The sequence below is a fragment of the Protopterus annectens genome, chromosome 2.part0 (assembly GCF_019279795.1).
Source record: "Protopterus annectens isolate FY-2018-M chromosome 2.part0, PAN1.0, whole genome shotgun sequence".
In the NCBI taxonomy this organism is placed as follows: domain Eukaryota; kingdom Metazoa; phylum Chordata; order Ceratodontiformes; family Protopteridae; genus Protopterus; species Protopterus annectens.
The window spans coordinates 239262724-239282908 of record NC_056728.1 but is presented as its reverse complement, the minus strand read 5'-3'; the positions used below and the strand labels follow the sequence as shown (position 1 = coordinate 239282908).

At 47.1% G+C, this 20185-nt stretch overlaps 1 protein-coding gene across 3 annotated transcripts in view; it reads right to left on the bottom strand.

Annotated features, from left to right (window-relative positions):
* LOC122793043 (sentrin-specific protease 2-like) overlaps window positions 1-20185 on the bottom strand; it is a 1342091-nt gene that overhangs the window by 676196 nt on the left and 645710 nt on the right. For all 3 annotated transcript variants that reach the window (XM_044060712.1, XM_044060713.1, XM_044060715.1), the window contains one exon: window positions 8648-8779. In XM_044060712.1, the coding sequence (XP_043916647.1) occupies window positions 8648-8779 (132 nt within the window). The remainder of the gene's footprint in view (window positions 1-8647; window positions 8780-20185) is intronic.

The window sequence follows — 20185 nt, the reverse complement described above, 5'->3', positions numbered from 1 at the left end:
CAGATGATGCAGTAAGAATGAAAATCTCTATGAGGTATTTGCTTTCCACAAGCAAAACAATTGTTAACTTTTTCTGACATCGGTTAGAGCAAGAAAAAAGAATCCCCAAAGGGGTACTTAGCTTTAGAAGACTTCAAGTTATGTACTCACCATAACGTTCCATCTGAGTAGGTAAACTTCATTTGTCAGCAACCTGTGGGTATCGGATCCATATCGGATCCGAGCCGGCAGCTTCAAACAGCTAAGATCCGAGCTCCAAGCTCCTCTCCTTACCCATAATCCCCTGCCATCCCACTCTGACCTCAGATCGAGTTTGCTATAGTAAAACAGCATATTACAACAAAGGATCACCTGCAACTCTTAACCTGGTGTTATCCGGAGAAAAGGACAAGGAATCCTTCTAGGACGCACTATAGGTTAGTGGGATGGAGGGGGGGGGGGTTGGTTGCTGACAAATGAAGTTTACCTACTCAGATGGAACGTTATGGTGAGTACATAACTTCTTTATCTGAAGTAGTTAACTTAATTTGTCCATCAACCTGTGGGACAAAGTCCCCAGCTACCCAAACTTGGGGGGTCCCTATGGAAGGATATTCCGGAGCATTGCAGAGCCGAAGGATGCTCTCCCTCTGGAAATTAGATCCAACTTGTAATGGTTAATGAAAGTATGGGATGAAGCCCAAGTGGCTGCTGAACAAATGTCGTCCAAGGAGACTCTGGAGCAAAAGGCAGCAGAAGTAGAGATCGATCGGGTAGAATCAGCGTGGACTCTTTCAGGTTCAGGTCTACCAGAACTCTTATATGCAAGAAGTATACATTGGGAAATCCATCTGGACAATGTAACTTTTGATACTGGTTTGCCCAAAGAGGGTCTTTGCAAAGGATACAAAGAGTTGCTCAGATTGCCTATGTTCAGCGGTCCTGTGCAAGTAGAATTTCAATTGCCTATGTACGTCCAGAGAATGTAATTTGTATTCACCCTTATTTTGATAATTTGGAAAGAAAACTGGTAAATTAATAGATTGATTAATATTGGGCTCAGAAGCAACTTTGGGTAGAAAGGAGGGATTGGTCCTGAGGGAAACTATCTTTATGGAAGACCAAGTACGGTGGTTTGGCGCAAAGGGCTTGAAGCTCCGAAACCCTTCTAGCCGAAGTGATAGCAATGAGAAAGGCTGTCTTCCAAGATAAGTATTTCAGATCCACCGAGGCTGCGGGTTCAAATGGAGGGCCGGTCAAGGACCGGAGAACAAGAGTTAAATCCCATGGAGGGACTGCGTCTTTCACCGGAGGTCTTAAGAGGAAGGTACCTTTTAAGAAAGTCTTACATAATTTGGAAGATGCTAAGGAATCGAGGTCACTTCCCACATGATAATGGGAAATTGCAGATAAATGGACTTTGACCGTGGAAGAGCTAGCACCTTGGCCGAATAAGGTCGACAAAAATTCTAACACTGCTGGGATGGGAGTTGTAAAAGGATCCAAATTTCTATGCTCCACCCAGACAGTAAAGCGTTTCCATTTGCTGTTATAAACCTTTCTTGTAGAAGGTTTATGAGCGGCCACTAAAATAGCCTTAACAGCTGACGAGATACCGGGAGTCCTAACTATTACTGGAACTGGATCAGCCAAGCAGTGAGCTTGAGGTTGCCCAGGTTCGGAGTTGGTAAATCCAATGGGTGAGAGATCAGATCCGGGGTGGGATCTAGAATCCATGGAGGATTCACTAGATGAGACCATAGACATGAGAACCATGTTTGACGAGGCCAGAATGGGGCTATGAGGATTACTCTGCTCCCCAAACGACGGGCTTTCTGCAAGAATTTTAGCATTAGGAGAAGAGGGGGATAAGCATAAAGTAGACCGGATGGCCAAACATGCACCAGAGCATCTCTGGGGGATTCCCCTGGTGGGGGAATTAGAGCGAAGTAGTCGCTGCACTTTGCGTTTGAAGGAGACATGAAGAGATCGCAGCAAGGTTGACCCCACTTGAGGAAGATTTGCTTCGCTATTCTGGGGTTCAGAGACCACTCGTACGGTGAGAGGATGGTTCGACTCAGCCTGTCTGCTAAGATGTTCGACCGACCCGGAATATGCGTCGCTATGAGAAAGTGGTTGGTGGAGATCGCCCATTCCGAAACTCTCATGGCCTCTCGACAAAGTGGGTAGGATCTGGTTCCCCCCTGTTTGTTGATATACCAGACCACTGACATGTTGTCTGTCTGAATTGTAACTGTCCCTAAGGGAAGAAGGGCTTGGAGTGCTTGCAACGCCAAAAGCATCGCTCTCATCTCTAGGACATTGATATGCAATAAGGTCTCTGACTGGGTCCACGTGCCTTGGACGGTTCTGCCCATACAGTGCCCCACCCCCACCCTAGGCGAGAAGCATCCGTGGTCACCGGGGTTAGAGGCGGGGACATAGAAAAGGGGCGCCCTATCTGGAGGTCCGGTGATTGGAGCCACCAGAGCAGGGAATTCCTGCAAGCCCTGCTGAGGGGGATAGGTGCACTCAGCAGGTGTAGCAGGATGGACCACTGAACCTGCAAGGTCCACTGTAGTACTCTCATGTTCAAGCACGCTAAAGGTAGCAGATTGATTGTGGCCACCATGGAACCTAGAGCCCTCAGAACCAATTCTGCTGGAGGAGCAGAGGATTGTAAAAGGGCCAGTACGTGGAGCTTCAGGGTACGAATCCGGTCCGGAGTTAAGAAGACTCTCAATAGGTTTGTGTCTAATCTGGCTCCTATGAAGTCTAAGATCTGGGTTGGATGAAGGGAAGATTTGTTGAGGTTGATTGCGATTCCCAGCCAAGAGGCCAGGTGGAGGAAGTAATCTCTGGCTGAACATAGTAGATGCCTGTTGGGGGCGGTCAGGAGCCAGTCGTCCAGGTAGGGAAAGACCTGTATACCCTGGAGTCTCAGGTGGGCCGCTACTACTGCCAAAACGTTGGTGAACACCCTGGGGGCTGTGGTGAGACCAAAGGGGAGGGCCCTGAACTGGTAGTCTCAGGCTCCTAGCCGGAAGCGGAGAAACCTTCTGGACCGTCTATCAATATGTGGTAGTACACATCCTTGAGGTCTATCGAGCACATCCAGTTGTTCTCCTGCACGAGGGGGAGAATGGTGACCATCCGGAACTTTTCTTTGGCCATTGACAGGTTTAATAAGGACAGGTCAAGGATTGGCCTTAAGTCCCCCATCTTTTTTGGCACCAGGAAGAACCTGGAGTAGAAGCCAGATCCGGACTGGTCTAGGGAGACGCGCTGGATCGCACTTTTTTCTAGCAGCTGCTTTATTTCTGCGGCTGCTGCCTCCCTTTGATTGGGTGGGACATTGGGGAGGCTCCGGGGTCTGGGTGGGGGATTCAGAAAGGGGATTTTGTAACCTCTGCATAGGATTTGAAGCACCCAGCGATCTGCTGTAATGGACTCCCAAACTGCTAGGTGCCTCGAGAAACGACCCCCTGACTGCATCCAGAGTGGAACAGTCGGGTAACCCTTCAGGGCTGCTGTGCGGGCCGATCCGAAAAAGAGTTCTCTCAACCTAAAATTCTTCGGTCCCCCTCTGCCTCTGGGCCGGCGTCCACCTTGTCCTCTTCTGCCTCTGAAGGACGAAGGGTCCGGAGCGAAACAGGACTGTTGAGACTTGTGGAACCACATCTTCTTCTGTCTCCTTTGGTTCCTGGAGAAGGACCTCTGGAGAGCCGAGAAGCGAACTCCGACGGCAGACGTCTTCCCGTCTTTCTCGCTCTGGACCAGCGTGTCGTGGACTGTCTTGCCAAAAAGCGAAGAGCCGTCAAAAGGGGCATTTGCGAAGGACACCTTGAAGGGTTCCGCAAAGTCACAGAAGCGGAGCCAAGCGTGTCGTCTCAAAACAACACCCGCTCCACTAGCTCTAGCGACTCCGTCCATAGCATGGGAGAGGAGCCGCATAGAAGTGTTTGAGATGGACTTGAGAGTGGCCATTTGAGTTGAGAACACCTTCTTGTCCTCAGTCGACATGGACTCTGGGGGAGACCCGGCGTATTCCTTGATGCGATCCCACTGGAGTCGTATGACGTGTGCCATATAGTTCAGCGACCTCACCGCAAAGGTAGCTGAAGCAAACATCTGCTTCCCCAGGCGGTCCATCGTCCGAGACTCCTTGTCGGGAGGATGGACTGAGGAACTCTCCTGGGCTAGTTCCCTCTTGGTGGCAGCCGCCACCAACATGGCATCTACAGAAGCACCCTTGCTCCATACTGCTCTATCAGTGGGGGGGGGGGGGCTAAGGATTTTATCCGGCCTCTTTGGAATGGGCTCAACAGTGTCCGGTTCCTTCCATGCCCTGGTAGTGATGAGATCTACCAGGGGATCGGCGGGAGGGGACACCCAAGAGGTAGATGGGCCTGCGTCAAACGCCTCCAGGAACACAGACTCATCCGAGGAAGGCTTTTGGGCTGACCACCCCCCTCTAATTCGAAGCATTTCCATAATGTCTCCAAAGGAGCCGTCCTCGGGGGGGGGGGGTGACCTTGGGGTACCTTCCCCTTCCTCTAAGTCCGTGTCTTCTGTCAAAAACTCAGGTGAGTCCAAGTGCCTCCTCTTGCACTTACGTTTGTGAGGGACCTCTGCAGGGGTGGGGGGAGGGTGGGGGGGCTGTCCGAAGAGGCCTCATCAACCACATCTTGTTCCTCTAAGGGAACCACCTGGGACGTAGGCGCAGGCTGTCCCTGGGTCCGGGTGATGGAAGGTAGGCCCGTCAGTGTGTGCAGGGTTGATCCGTAGTCGGAGCCTGGGCCTGGAATCCCTCGACAATACCCTCTCCACTACATCGAACGCAGAGGGAGAACTGCTCTCTCTAGGATCCGAGAGCAGCCCCCTCGGATCCGATGTGTGGATCGGGGCCGGCACTGAAGCAATCTGATCCGAAGGGCCAGTATGCTCCGACCTAGACGGAGCCGAAGTCACATTGACCCCTCCGGATCCGAAGCTCAGCTCTCGGCTCCGAGAGCTCGGATCCAAAAAGGGACCTGACAAACTCGAGGGTGCGGTTGGAGCCGAAGTATGAAGCACTATCGGCGCTGAACCTCCCCCAGCTCCAATGCAACCCGGATCCGAAGGCTCCGAACCCCGAAAGTGGGTCGGAGAAGGAGCAATCGGGGCAAAAAAGGGGGTCGAGCTCCCCCCCCCCCCCCGGAGGAGAGGGAGGCATGAGCACTCCCATCTGCAGCTGGGCCTGGAGGAACCTAGGCATCATCCGGTCCATATCTGCATCGGACAAGCTTCGGGTGGACCTAGAGGAAGCCACCGAGGTGGGCCGGGAGTGCCGCCTCGATGACCTCAAAGGCGACCGGGTCTCCTCCTCCGGCTCTGGGGAGAAGCGAGGTGAATGGAGCCGGGAAGGAGAAGGCCCAGAAGCCCTGGGAGAAGCAGCTTGTTTAGCTGGCGGAGCAGAGGCGGAAGACTCGGCCCGCCGCTTGTGGTGTCTTTCCTTCTTCTTCTCCCGCCTAACATCCCTCTCCTCCTGGCCTAAGGTGGGAGGCTTAGTCCCGGCCAGAGGAGCAGGGGTGGAAGGGGCACTGCCGCGGCAGGTGCCACCAAGGGAGAGGAGGTCGAAGCCGAATCCGGGGGCAAAAGTCCCGCCAGAATCGGCCTCGATCTCCTGTCCTTTAGAGCCCTGGGGTTGAAGGCTACACAAATAGTGCAGCCTGAGGAAAGGTGGTCAACCCCAAGGCAAATAACACACAGAGTGTGGCCATCCAACAGGGATAGCTTATGGCCACACTCAGTGCATTTAGAGAAAAAGTTTTTTGGGGCCTCAGACATAGTTAAACTAAAAAAAACAACACAAGGCCCAACAAACACGCCTTCACACACACGGGGAGGAGTGAACTACACTAAAAATTAACCAAATAACAATATTAAAGCTAAAGGGTTTTAATACAAGGGCAACACACAACACAACAAGCAATATTACACTACAGAAAAATTAGAAAAGCAATATTCTTCTCACAGAACGACTTAACTCCCACGCCTGGAACTCGTTCAAAGCTGTTGAGTCAACCGCTGCAAATGAGATCTGAGGTCAGAGAGGGATGGCAGGGGATTATGTGTAAGGGGAGGAGCTTGGAGCTCAGATCTTAGCTGTTTGAAGCTGCCGGCCCGGATCCGATACCCACAGGTTGATGGACAAATGAAGTTAACTACTTCAGATCTAAAATTTCAGGTAGCGGCTGACCGGCACATGTGAACTGCTAATGCTTCGGGCTTCTTCTCAGCAAGAAAGACTGGTGCAATCGCATTGACTGCATGTTTTATACCCCTGACAACCGGACGTCATGGAAGAGGTGACAGCATCCGACGCAAAAATCCCAAGACTCTGGTATTCGGGCCGACTGGGGCTACCTGCAGTCAGATAACCCCATGTGTGATGACTGCAACAGTGAAACACGAAGAACATCTGGCAATTTAGTGCTCTGATAGCAAAAGTAGCAGAGATGTAAACTTTTTTACCTCATCTATCTAGTGCTCGGGAATCCCTATCTGAGGGGGTGGGATTCTTAGCAGAGGTTGCTTTAATTCCTTTAGGTCCTTGAGAAATTACCTTAGGGTCAGCAGTGGGATTTTTGAAAAGAAATTTGTGTGAGTCAGGGACTCTAGTACCAGTCAGGTTTTCTGGGTGCAGGAGGTAGGGTGTCAGGAGTCAAACTGGATTCCAGGAAAACATCGTCCACAACCTCCAGGACTGAGGAAATAGCAAGGGGTCTGTGCTGTGGAAAATCTAAGAACTCTCTGAGTCTCTTTTTAGACTGAGGGTAGTCCTGACATTCCCATTGGAAATGCTCCATTAAGGTATGAAGGGTTTCCCCAAAGGAAAAGTCCTCAGGTGGAGAGGTTGAAGGAATGGAATTCTCTGCATCAGAATCCTCATAAGCAGAGAGGGTTTGCATGTCTTTATATTCAGATGCATCAGAGTCATCAGACTCCTGTTCGGACAAAACTACTGGGGAAAGACCTCTTTCTTTTGGAAGGGGTAGCTTGGGTTTCCCTAATCGGCATTATAAGGTCTTCCGCTATATTAAGTATTTGAGACTGAGGCAAGGAAGCAGGTGCCAGAGATTTCGTCATCGGTTTCTTGGGTGTGATTCGCACCTGGGGCCTTAGAAAGTCAGTAGTTTTCGAAAGAACGGTAGATGCGAAAAAAGTCATCGGTCTGTGTTGAGAATTGGTAGTGTGAAGTACTTCCTTGGAAGCCGGTGCCTGCTCAGCAGCTTCAGACCCATCCAAGGTAGAGACAACCGCAGGATCCTTAGTCGAAGAAGAGTTTTGCGGCATACCAGACTCTAAAACTCACAAAAACTAAAAACAGTTGAAACAAAAAATAGGCACTAGAAACGATAAGAGCAGGCAGTGATGTAGAATAAATGTTACTACTGTTTATTGTAAGCGCTTTCGGCTCGGTCAATTCCAAGCCTTCATCAGACAAAACCATACTCTGAAAGGGAAAGCATACCAGACTCTGAAAGGGTCTCAGTAGTGGCCTGCGAATCCACAGAAGTGGGCATCAGGCGCCTCACTGAGGACCGGAGAAATGACGACTAGCTTAACGGAAGCGTGGTCAGTAAGTTTGGACCTGTGCGGTCTGTCTCTGTCTTTATCCTTACGTTTTTTCAGAAGATCTGCTGTCGGATGGCTTACCGAAGCCATATCGGAATTTGAGGATTGTAAGCTAAAATATCTAGCTACAATAAGGGCCCGATGACGAATAGTTCGGCATTAAAGGACAAAAGTGACAATGAAGGACGTCGTGGTCTGAGCCTAAGCAAGTGACGCAGGAAGAAAGAAAGTCTCGATGTGGTATTTGTTTACCACAGGTGAGAGAATTGCGAGACAACTTTCTCTGACATCAGTTAGCGCAAGAAAAAAGGATCCCCAACGGAGTACTTGGCTTTAGAAGCCTTCAGCTTCAATTCGGAAGACGAAACTCAGGCAGCGGCCAACCCGCAGTCGAGTGGACTGCTTCTGCTTCGGGCATCGGCTGCCTTACTTTATACTACTGACGTCAGTCCTGAAGTGACAGCAACTGATGCAGAAATACTAAGCCTCTGGTATTCGGGCTGGCCGAGGGCTACCCTGGCAGGGATAACCCAAATGTGATGACTATAACAGTGAAACACGAAGAACATCTGATGCTCTACAAAATGTCAGGAAACTCAAATAACTATCTACACAAACTGTGGATCACAACACTTGTAACTTAAATACAAAACAATCAGCAATGATATCACCCAGAAGTAACAGCATCTGACTATTGGCAACACTTACACCTGAAATGTTTACTACCATGAAATGAGACAAAAAATTCTACACAGCAGCACAGACTAGCAAGCAAAAGCGCCAAAACACTCCTCTATACACCATATGCATAGCAGCAGCTCACAGTGCAAAATGATCAAGCTCTAGGGAAATAATGAACACAAAACAAAGGATTAAAAGGTGTTATGTAAACACAGACAACAGACAAATTAGTATCCTTACATTTAGCAACATGTCTAGTTTTGTGTTAAATTTGGTAAGTGTGAAGACAGTAAAAGGGGAATTCCAAATGCCTGGAAAGAAAAAAAATTGGTTAAAACACACTTCCCTCAGTTAAAAATGCACCTACCTCATCGTTTAACCAGTTTGAGTTCCTTAAAGTACCAATATCACTACGGGTAATCTTTAATTTAAAAGCAGTACTCAAAACTTCATCGGGCTCTCCTGGTTCAAATGCTTTCTGAATTTCTTTTTTCATTTCCTAAGAATGAAAGTATCAATTGAAAATCATTTCAGAATCTACACTAAAGGTCAATTTGAAAGGTTAAATCTACTTCAAGCACTATTTGTAGGAAAAATAGCCATTTGCCTTTTTTGTTTCATCTATGGCCGCTAGTCAAACACTAGTACAAAGAAAAGAATACTTTTAAGTAGAATAAAATGTTATCAGTGCCTATACAAACAAGTTACATTGTTGCATATATTAAAAATAAAGCCAGTAATGGTATCCATTGCATTAAGACCAGATGCTCTACATGAAACATGAAAAAAAAAGATATGTAGCATGCATTTACAGTTGTCCTTTTGCTAGCAGAAAGACGGACTACATCTATGTTACAACTTCCTGTAATAATATATACTGAAGGAATTCACCATATAACACCAATGGAGCTAAAGCTTAAAACTCAGAACCCTAGAAAGGGTCGCTGATAGACATGTTGGAAATATATATATTTTTTTGACCCAAGTGGCACTCTGATCACCTTCTTCCAGTGCGAGTCCTCTCTTGTCCCAGCTAACCAAAGATCAGGGCCACAGTGATGGGAGGGGCCAACTTGGGAATGTACATGTCCTCCAGATCAGGGAACTAATATACTGCAGCAGTATGGTATCATCCCTGACACTTCAGTGAAGAGTTTGTAAATGCTGTACTTTTCTCATTCACCCTATGGCCAGACAGAATAAGTCAGGCCTATACTACTGGTGATGTGTGTGTACTACCCAAAAAGCACTCCGGACTCAAATGCCAATAAAAACTTTTACTCTTACAAAGCTTTCGGGACTTCTCTCTTCATCAGTGTTAAAAAAAAAAAAAAAAAATCCAAAAAACATCAGTTACTTAAATACCAAATTAAAATTTCATCACAACACACAGCCTCCACTATAAGAACACATTAAAGTTTAGTAAAAGATTTTTAAAAAGTATTCCCTACATAATTTTTAAAATTCAACATTAGAAAACTACATCACCTGATATTCTCAGGCGGTCTCCCATCCAAGTACTAACCAAGCCCAACCCTGCTTAGCTTCTAACATTAAACAGGTTCAAGTTTATTCAGATTCACCCTATGGCCAGTCAGAATAAGTGGGGCCTACAGTACTGGGTACTGTGTGCACACAGATATGCTGCGAGCACTGCTTAGTAGGGCTGGGGTAATGTCCTGACAGCAGGCTGCTGCTGGTCCTGTCCTACAACAGGTGGCACAATGAGGCCTTGCTGTAACTTGTAAGCCAGTCTTGGTCACATCCTCTAATTCCCCGTCAAGTACCCAAATCAGCTCCTTAAATTTGGGTTGCTTGAGACCTATTCAGGCCTATACCCTTCTGTGTCCTGGTGCTGACAGTCACTACTAACTAAGTGAATCCTCTAATCATATGTTTTATCTGAAATAAGCATTTCTCTGTCAGCTTTATAAGGACAGTAAAGTAAAAGCTGCTTATACCTAAAAAAGTAAAGAAAGTCACATGGGACAACATGAGGAGGTGATAAGACATCTATGAACGGAAATGTGGGCAAGGCCTAATCCGGTGTAAGCAAACATTGTACTCCCCAGACCTTTAGGTACAACCATTGGAAGAACCCCAGTCACTGCAAGTCGCTTGTAAAAATATGAATGATGAAACAAAACTCACACTCTTACCATAATATTAGATCTTCATGATCCACATCCAACCACTTCACAAGTACGACTGGTTGCTGCAAGCAGTATGCAATTCTGCATTCATATACCTCACCCAAGCTGAAAGTCGTACTCTCATTGCCAATGGACACCTTATGCTTTTTCATCTCCCGGAGCTAGTTTGCTTGTCCCATACAAACAAATTACATATTTATCTGTCTTGTGCGAGTGTGTGAATTATCTACAAACACACACTGATTTATGTATATTATATAAACACATACATAATGGATGCATGTGTGTGTACATCTATACACACACACACACACACACACATATATATATATATATATACACACACACACACACACACACACATACATACATATATGCGCATGCACACACACACATTACATATATACACACAAACAGACGTACATATTTTATACATACACAGAAATATATATGCATATGTGTCTCATATGTGCTATGTATATGCAAATACAGATGCATGATAAATTGCTAAATGACAGTAGTTTCTTTTGTACTCAAAGAAAAAGACATTGATCGAAAATGGATTAATCAAACAGACTGAAAAAAATAATGTTTTGAAGGGGCAAGTCTATGCACCCCCCCCCCCCATTTGGGGGACAGCATCCTCTACACTCCTGCTAAACTAAATATACTATTTCTGAGATCAGACAATACTTGAGTAATTTTCTCTTTTTGCCAGTATTCAGTGAACTCTGAAATACCCTTTTGTTCATTCTTTGACATTCATTTAGTTAAATGACTAATTTGAACAAATGCATTCAGAACTGCAGTTTGACCATATATTATGTTACTTTAAATAAATATATGAAAGACAAAAAAAAATGACCTACATGAATACAGCCCACAGATTTCAGGAAGGATCAGCTAGACTTCTTTGAAGTGGTGTTTCTAAATGGAAAGTGGAATGTGCGCTTACGCATATCATGAACATCTAACGTTACAGTAAGTACACAGCTTTCGTATCTTGCATTATCTAGTTCAAATGCTCACAGATGTTTACTGAGCTAACAACCACAAGTGGCTTTTTAAGCCTAGCCATGCATCCCAAATAGCTGACAAGTTCTGATACCCCTGACAAGTGTAAGCAGGGGCTTGGGAGATGCAACATTTACAAGCAGGGGCCTAGAAAATGAGCCATTTACAGGTTGCCTGTGTCCATTAGACACAAGTGCCAAACCAGGATTGACTTTCCTGTTCCCCATCCAACTGTCCAGGTTACACTGGAATCAAGTTAGGGAGGAACTCTGCCTCACATGGCTGGGGAGCCTGTTCCAGAAATGGGGCAGTCTTTGGGATACATACTGCCTCTCCAGTAGGTCCTATTTATATCACAGGCAAGGTTTAAGTCTTTAGAATTGGTAATTCTACTACTGTTTGTTTTGTGGATATGCAGGAGGTCCAGAGTGGGGTCTGACAACACCCCGTATGCCAGGCATAGATCTCACCTCAACAGCCTTTAGGAGACAGAATACAGGGATAGAGCCTCAAAGCAGTCTGCATAGGACATTTTACTTATGCCCTGTATTTTTTTTAGTTAGGAACCTCTGTGGACGTTCCAATTGTTGGACATGCCTGCTTAGGTACATACCAAAGGGGGCATTGTACTCACTGATAGGTCTGATGAATGCCAAATACAGTGGAACAAGGACTTCCTTGGACCTAGATCCCATACCTTCGTTTATAAGTTGCGCAACATAGAAAGATTTCCTCACCACTGTAGACACATGATGGTCAAAGGCTAGATTACTGTGTGGGTCCCCAAGTTCCTGACTACAGGGTGTGCTGTCAATATGATAGAGCCATGGATCAAGACTAAATGCCAAGAAATGGAAGTCATCCACCCCTGGTAACCGACACCAGTTGTTTGTCTGTGTCAGCACTTTGGTATCCTTCAAGGCCCCTGAGCCAGTGGAAACCACAACCCAAGCTGCGGAAGCCCTTACAAATGCCTTCTATGAACACCTCCAGGACTGCATGGATCAGGCAATCCCAAATAAAACCAAGACTCTTTCCACAAAGGGCAAACGTCCAGACTGGTGGACCCCAGCCATTAACAAACTTTACAATAAGAGGAGAAAGCTATTACATGATAGAACAAAATCCATAAAAGGGAAGTCACCCCTGATCATTATTAGTAAAAAAATACGAGCACTCATAAAATCAACTAAGGCCAATTTTGAGAGAAAAATTGCCATGGATTCAAAGGACAATCATAAGGCCTTTTTCAGCTATGTTAGGAACCTGGGTGGAAACTCCCAGATATGCTCAGAATTAGTCCAAAATGATACAAAAATCACTGAACCCACAGACATTGCCAACATACTGGCAGACAGGTTCAGTGCAAACTTCACCCCCTTTCCCTAAAGGAGAGATAACTATCCCAGCAGAGTGTAGCCTCCCAGACATCTCAAATGCGCAGGTGAAAGCTGCTCTCTAAAGCTAAAAACACAGCATCAATGGGACCGGATGGTGTCCCCGGCTGTGTGCTACATGAGCTAAATGAGGAATTAAACCCGCACATAAGGCAGCTGTTTAATCTCAGCCTTACCACAGGATACGTGCCCAAGGAGTGGCGTACGGCAACTGTGGTCCCACTCCACAAAAGCGGTGCCTCTACGGACCCTGGTAATTACCGCCCCATAAGCTTAACAAGTCTAGTCTGCAAAGCTATGGAGAGGATCATAATGGAGCTCATAAAAAAAGATATAGGGGACTTGCAGACATTGGACCCGACCCAGTTTGGCTTCGTCAAGGGCAGATCATGCCTTTTGAACTTTGTCGACTTCTTCGAAACAGTCACCAAGGCCATTGATGAGGGAAAGCCAGTCCATACAGCCTACCTTGACCTTGCAAAGGCCTTCGACACAATACCCCACTCGGGTATTGTAGAAAAACTTACCAGCTTAAATGTAAACCCATATGTCACAAGATGGGTTGCAAACTGGCTTAAGGACAGAACCCACAGGGTTAGAGTTGCTGGCGCTATGTCAGACTCCAAGCCGGTCACAAGTGGTGTCCCACAGGGCTCGGTCCTTGGCCCCCTATTGTTCGGCACCTACTTCTCAGAAGTACAGGCCAATATGGGAGGACATTGGCTGACAAAGTTTGCAGACGACTGCAAACTGGGCGCCATAGTGGAAAGTGCATCGGACACGGATATCCTTCAGAAGGGACTCACGGAAACAGATAGCTGGTGCCAGAGCCATGGCCTGAAGTTAAACGCCAAAAAATGTATAGTCATACCCTTCGGGAAAAACAAGGTAACCGCAAGCTACCATATAGGTGGCAATCCACTAAGCACAGAAGAGGTTATCAGGGACCTGAGGACCCAGGTTGACAGTGGCCTTTCTTTTGACACTCACGTTGCTAAAGTGGTTAGAAAGACCTTCTACATTGCCCACCTGATCATGAAGGGATTCACATCCAGATCTAGTGAGGTCATTGTTCCCCTGGACTCTTCACTTATCAGACCAATGATCGAGTACAATGCCCCATTCGGGATGTATCTCACCCGACATCTGCAGCAATTGGAGAGACCCCAAAAGTTCCTCACCAAAAGGATAAAGGGACTCCAAATCTGTCATATGCTGCCAGATTGAAGAAACTCCAGCTCTATTCAGTCGCATACCGTCTGCTCAGAGGTGACATGTGCCTGACATACAAGGCCATGTCCAACCCGGAATTAATGGACATGCTCCACCTCAAAAAATCCAAATCCACCAAAACCACTAGAGCAAGCGACTTAAACCTTAGCACGGATATAAATAGGACGTGCTGGAGGGATAGATTTATCACTCAGAGACTCCCTATGCTGTGGAATAAAATCCCGGTCCATGTGAGGCAGAGCACCTCGCTGGCTCTGTTCAAGAGAAATCTTGACCTGTGGATGGGAGATCGTAGGTTTATCCCGGGAATCATCTCTGTGTCACTGCTGGACAGAGGCACAACAAACTAATGGGCACAATATTTTTTCATATAAGGGGTGGCGTAAGCCACAAAAATTTGGGCTAGGCTTATAAATGCCTTGGGGCAGATAGCCTAGTATAAACCTATGAACCTATGAAGAACATCTGTGTTGGTGTGGGATTCAATGACAACTCCTAATTTGCACCCATCTGCAAATTTAGTCAACCAGAGACCACAGACTTTGGCCTTGACTTCAGAGAAATAAATGCCAAAAAAGAGCAGTCCAAGGACTGATCCCTGAGGGACTGCACTTGTGACTGGCCTCTTTGTAGAGGTGGACTCGCCTATTCTAACATCCTGGGTCCTGTTTGTGAGCCATTTGATGATCCCTGGTGATGTACGGGTTTGTACCTAACCTCTTGAGTCAATCAACAATGACTGAGTAGGGTATTGTGTCAAATGCCTTGGCCATGTCAAAGGAGGCAGTGTGAACCATTTTGCCCTCATCCATTGCTCTGGTAACCTTCTCAAAGAAGTCCACCAGTATGAGTAGGCACAACCTGCCCTTAGTGAAACCAAACTGATTTAGGTCCAGAATCTGTAGGTTTACTATATTATTACTGATCATTTCCATGATAATTCTTTCCATAGCTTTGCATATAAGATTAGTGAGACTTATGGGGCTGTAGTTTCCAGGGTCTGTAGATGGCCCACCTTTATTCAGAGGATGACTGTTGCTGTTCTTCATTCATGAGGCACAAAGCCTACTTGGAGACTACAGTTGAAGAGCAATTCCAGATGGCCTGAGAGGTCATGCTTCATGCTATATAGAAGGCATACTGCGATATTGTCTGGCCCCACTGATGATGTGTTCTTGGGCTTAGAGAGAGAGAGCATTAAGGACCCGTTTCCTAGTCATAGCAGGGGAAAAATATGTCATGTCTTACCATGTTATATCTGTGTTGTTCATCTTCTTTTATTCATCACCGATGGCTTCGGTTCAGAGCCATCGGCATAGTACCGAGCTTGTGCCAGCCAAACAACTCTTGAGCTAAGCTTCTAACCACAGTGCCCTTCTCCCTGTTACCTCAGATCGAATTTGCCCAGGTTATACAAGTGAAGCAGAGGCCATTTCTGCACAAATGCCCTAAGACACCACTTGGACCCAAAGTATCCACCAGAAGCCTTTGGCGGGGGAAGGAGGGTGGGAAGTGATGAATGAAAGAAGATGATCACAGATGGAATGTTATGGTAAGACATAACTTATTTATCCAATGTTGTTAATCTTCTTTCCATTCATCACAATGGGACAGAATCCCCAGCTACCTTATCATCCTTGGGCGGCCCTTATGGAAGAACGTTCCTGAGAATCAATGAGCCAAAGGCAGCTCTCCCTCTGGAGACCACATCCAATTTTGAATGATTGATAAAAGTGTGGGCGTTTAGTCCAAGTCGCTGCTGCACAAATGTTATCCATAGAAGTCCTGGAATGGAAGGCTACAGAAGTTGCCATAGATCTGGTGGAATGGGCTTTAACATTCTGTGGCATAGGTTTTTTTGTAAATGAATAAGTGAAACATATGCAAGTCCCTTAGCTATTTTGATAAAGTGACCTTGGAGACAGAATTTCACATTCTAGGCCCAGAAAAGGAAATGAAAAGTTGGTCAGTCTTATGTATTGTTTTGTTCCTGTCTAAATAAAATCTCAATTGCCAGTGTACATCCAAGGAATGTAGACAGTACTCTCCTTTATTAGAAAAGTTTGGGAAAAATACTGGAAGATCAATGGACTGATTGATGGAAAAAATCAGAAAGAACTTTGGGGAGAAAGGATGACTTCGTCCAGTGTAATACTCTGCCCTTGTGAAAAATTAGGTAGGGTGTTTTGGTGCACAATGCCTGCAACTCTGAAACTCATCTGGCTGATATGATGGCTAGCAAGAAGAGAGACTTCCATGACAAGAATTTGAGGTCACAATTCGCTGTAGTTTCAAAGGGGGGTTGAGTCAAAGACTGGAGAACTAGCATGAGGTCCCATGGCTCTATAGGCTGTCTGATTGGAGGTCTAATGTGAGAAACTCTGAGAAAAGTTTTACATAAATGCAGTGATATGAGTGGAGTACCACCCAGCCCATTATGATAATTTGAAATCACTGCCAGATGTACTCGTATGGCACAGGCTACATCTCCATCTTCAAAAAACTTAGATATTGCAAGACCGCTGTGCCTAGAGCCAAATACGGATCTAGCATCCTTTCCTTTAACCAAATACAGAACCTTTTCCATTTGTCCCGATGTAGTCTTCTGGTGGATGGTTTATGAGAAGTCAGAATGATATCACAAACAGGAGAGGGGTGGTCATCCTGCCTGGCAACTAGCGGAAGTGGAGAAACCAAGCTGTCAGCTTGAGACTGGACATATTCGGGTGAGTCAACCCTTGGGGGTGAAAGATCAGATCTGGAATAGGGTCCAGAACCCACGGTGGGTACAACAGATGAGGCTGAAGGAACAGGAACCAAACTTGTCAAGGCCAAAATGGGGCTATGAGGATCACTTTGCATTTCAACCGAATGGCTTTCTTTATGAATTGTGGAATCAGAGGAATAGGGGGATAGGCATAAAGAAATCCCGTAGGCCAATTGTGAATCAGAGCATCCCTCGTGGATTCCCCCCTTTGGGGGGGGGGTAGGGCAAAATAGCTGCGGCATTTGTTGTTTGAAGGGGAGGCAAAGAGGTCGCAGGAAGGCTGGCCCCAACGGAAAATTTCTGCCGCTACTCCGGGATTGACAGACCACTTGTGGGACAAGAGAATACATCTGCTCAGCTTGTCCCCAATCATGTTGGAGCTCCCCAGGATATGCATTGTATCAGAAAACAGTTGGAATCTATCGCCCATTGCCAAATTCACATGGCCTCTTGACACAGGGGGTAGGGATTTGGTTCCTCCTTGCTTGTTGATATACCAGACTACTGACATATTGTCTGACTGAATTGCAATCGTTCCACAGGGGAGTACTGGTTAGAATGCTTGCAACGATAAAAGCACTGCTCTCAGGTTTCAGACCGTTGATATGCAGGTTGGCCTCCAGCATGGACCATGCGCCTTGGATTGTCTTTCCCTGGAAATGGCCTCCCCTCACTCTATCAGGGAAGCATCCATGGTCACAATGGCCTTGGGCAGAGGGAGCTGGAATGGGCTGGCTCCAAAGTTCTGTGTCTGGCCTCATCCACCAAAGAAGGCGCTGTTTGCAAGAGTTGGTTATACGGATCTGAAAACAGAGGGTGATGGTTTGGGAATCACAGAGAGAGAAGAAACCACTGGAGGATTCACATATACAGTTTTGCAAGAGGCACTATTGGCATGGAAGCTGCCATGGATCCTAAGATCTGAAGGACCTCTCTCGCCAAGACTTTGTTTTGACAGAGTATCTCCCGGAGCTGAAGCCTCAACCTCTGCAGTCTGTGAGAGCTGGGAGTGACACCAGACAGGATCGGGTGTCGAAAACTGCTCCAATGAATTCTATCTGCTGGGCCAGAGTAAGGTTGGATTTCTCCCAGTGCACAGTTATCCCCAAAATTTCTGCCAGAGAAAGGGTGCATTGCAGGGCTGTTACCAGAAGATGCTTGGTGGGGGTGGTAAGGAGCCAATCATCCAGATAAGGAAACACCCTGAATCTTTGCAGTCTCAAGTGAGCTGTGACCACTGCCATGCACTTTGTGAACACTCTGGGGGCTGCAGAGATACCGAATGGCAGGGTGCAAAACTGGTAATGACTGGCTCCTAGCCGGAAGCAAAGCAGACTCCTGGAGCATTTGTCCATTTTTGATGTGGTAATACGCATCCCGGAGATCTATCGAGCACATCCAATCACCCTCCCTGAGAAAAGGGAGGATGGACTGAACTGTGACCATCCGGAATTTGGTTTGGGCGACATATTTGTTCAAACTCCTGAGATCCAGAATGGGTCTCCAGTCCTGTCTTTTTTTAGCACCAAAAAGAATCTTGAGTAAAATCCAGATCCGCATTGGTCTGGTGGGACTAGTTGGATGGCTCTTTCTTGATGCAGCTTTTTTTACTTCTGAAGCTGCTTCTTCCCTCTGACTGGGTAGAACGTTGGAAAGTTTCATTGGAAGTTTTGGATAAAATAAGAGGGGAATGATGTAACCTCTGGTAATGATATTCTGCACCCAACTATCGCTGGTGATAAGAGTGCCAGGCAGCTTGGTGTAGCGAGAAACGACCCCTGACTACTTCCAGAGGCAAGCAATCCAGACACTCTTCAGGAGCGCTGGTAAGGCTGCTCAGAGGAGTCGTCTCTGGGGCCTTGGTTGCGTGGACCCCCTCTGCCTCGAAAGGGGCATCTTCTGGAATTGTTACCCCCTCTGCCCCTGGGGGTATCACCACCAAGTGCAGCACAGAAAGGACCCTGAGATTTTTTTGTGCTACATCTTCCCACTCCTCTAGTTACTGGAAAAGGAATGTTCAGGGTTGGAAAAACGTAGGCCTACAGCAGACAGGGTCTTACCGTCCAACTCACACCTGACCAGAGTGCACTTTACTTTGGAGCCAAATAGGGAAGATGCTTCGATGGGAGCATTCAGAAAGGAAGACTTGAAGGGGTCTGCGACATCACAAATGCACATCCAGGTGTGATGTCTCATAACTATACCTGAACCCACACCTCTAGCCTCCCCTTCGGTTGCGTGTGAAAGCAACCTCATGGACGAACTGGAGATCGATTCCAGGGTTCTCTTCAGACACCTGCAATGAGAGTGTTCCAGAGAGTTCAGAGATGAAGTCTCTTTACAGCCTCGTAAAATGTGCCAAGTAGTTCAGGGACTGTATGTCAAAGTTCGCTGATGCAAAAACTCACTTCTCCAATCTGTCCACGGCCCGGGACTCTCTGTTGGGCAGGTGGACAGTAGAACTCTCTTCAGCTAGGTCCTTTTTAGTGACCGCCACCACCACCACATCATCGACTGGTACACCTCTGGACCAATGTGGGTGTTCCTTGGGTGGAGAGAGTATCTTGTCGGGTCTCCAAGGGATCGCCTCAACAAAGTCAGGGTTCTTCCAGGCATGCTGCACAACAAGCTGAACTAGCTCATCTGCAGGCGGGGTCACCCAAAGGTAGAAAGCCAGGCATGGAAAGCCTGCAGGAATACGGACTCCTCAGAAGAAGGATTAGTGGGTTTCCAGTCACTCGTCTGTTTCAGCATTTCCAGGATGTCTCCAAAGGAGACATCATGAGGGGGTGACCGTGGGGACCCTTCATCATCAAAATACGTGTCCTCTGTAACAGACTCCTCAGGTGAGTCTACGTGCTTTCTCTTGCATGATCTGTTCCACAGGGGCTCCTCAGTGGGGGCTTCCGAGGAGGACTTGAAGAGTGGGCACCCTGCACAGGGGGTTCCTGCGGCTTCCCAGCCCAGTGTCCCAGGGAGGTGGCCTGTGGCAGCTGTATCTCAGGGGGAGAAAACTGGGGTTCCGACGTTGGCAGAATGCTTCCAGAAGCAAGAGCCCTCTCCATCGCATGGAAAGCAGGTCCGCCCGAAGAGGGATGGCAACCCGGAACCGAGAAGGACAACCTCAGAACAGGGGTCACACCCTGCTCTGCCAAACCCGCTCCCGAGAATGGAGCCTCAAGCAGGATCAGAGCAGACAAAGCTCCCGGTACTGAGGATGGAACCAAAGAAACGCTCAGGACCATGCCACCGACGGAAGAGCCCGCAGCCCAATCATGGGGTTGAGGAAGGACTGGTTCAGTAGGAGCAGAGGACCAAAGGGACAGTCCTGGAGCCAAAGT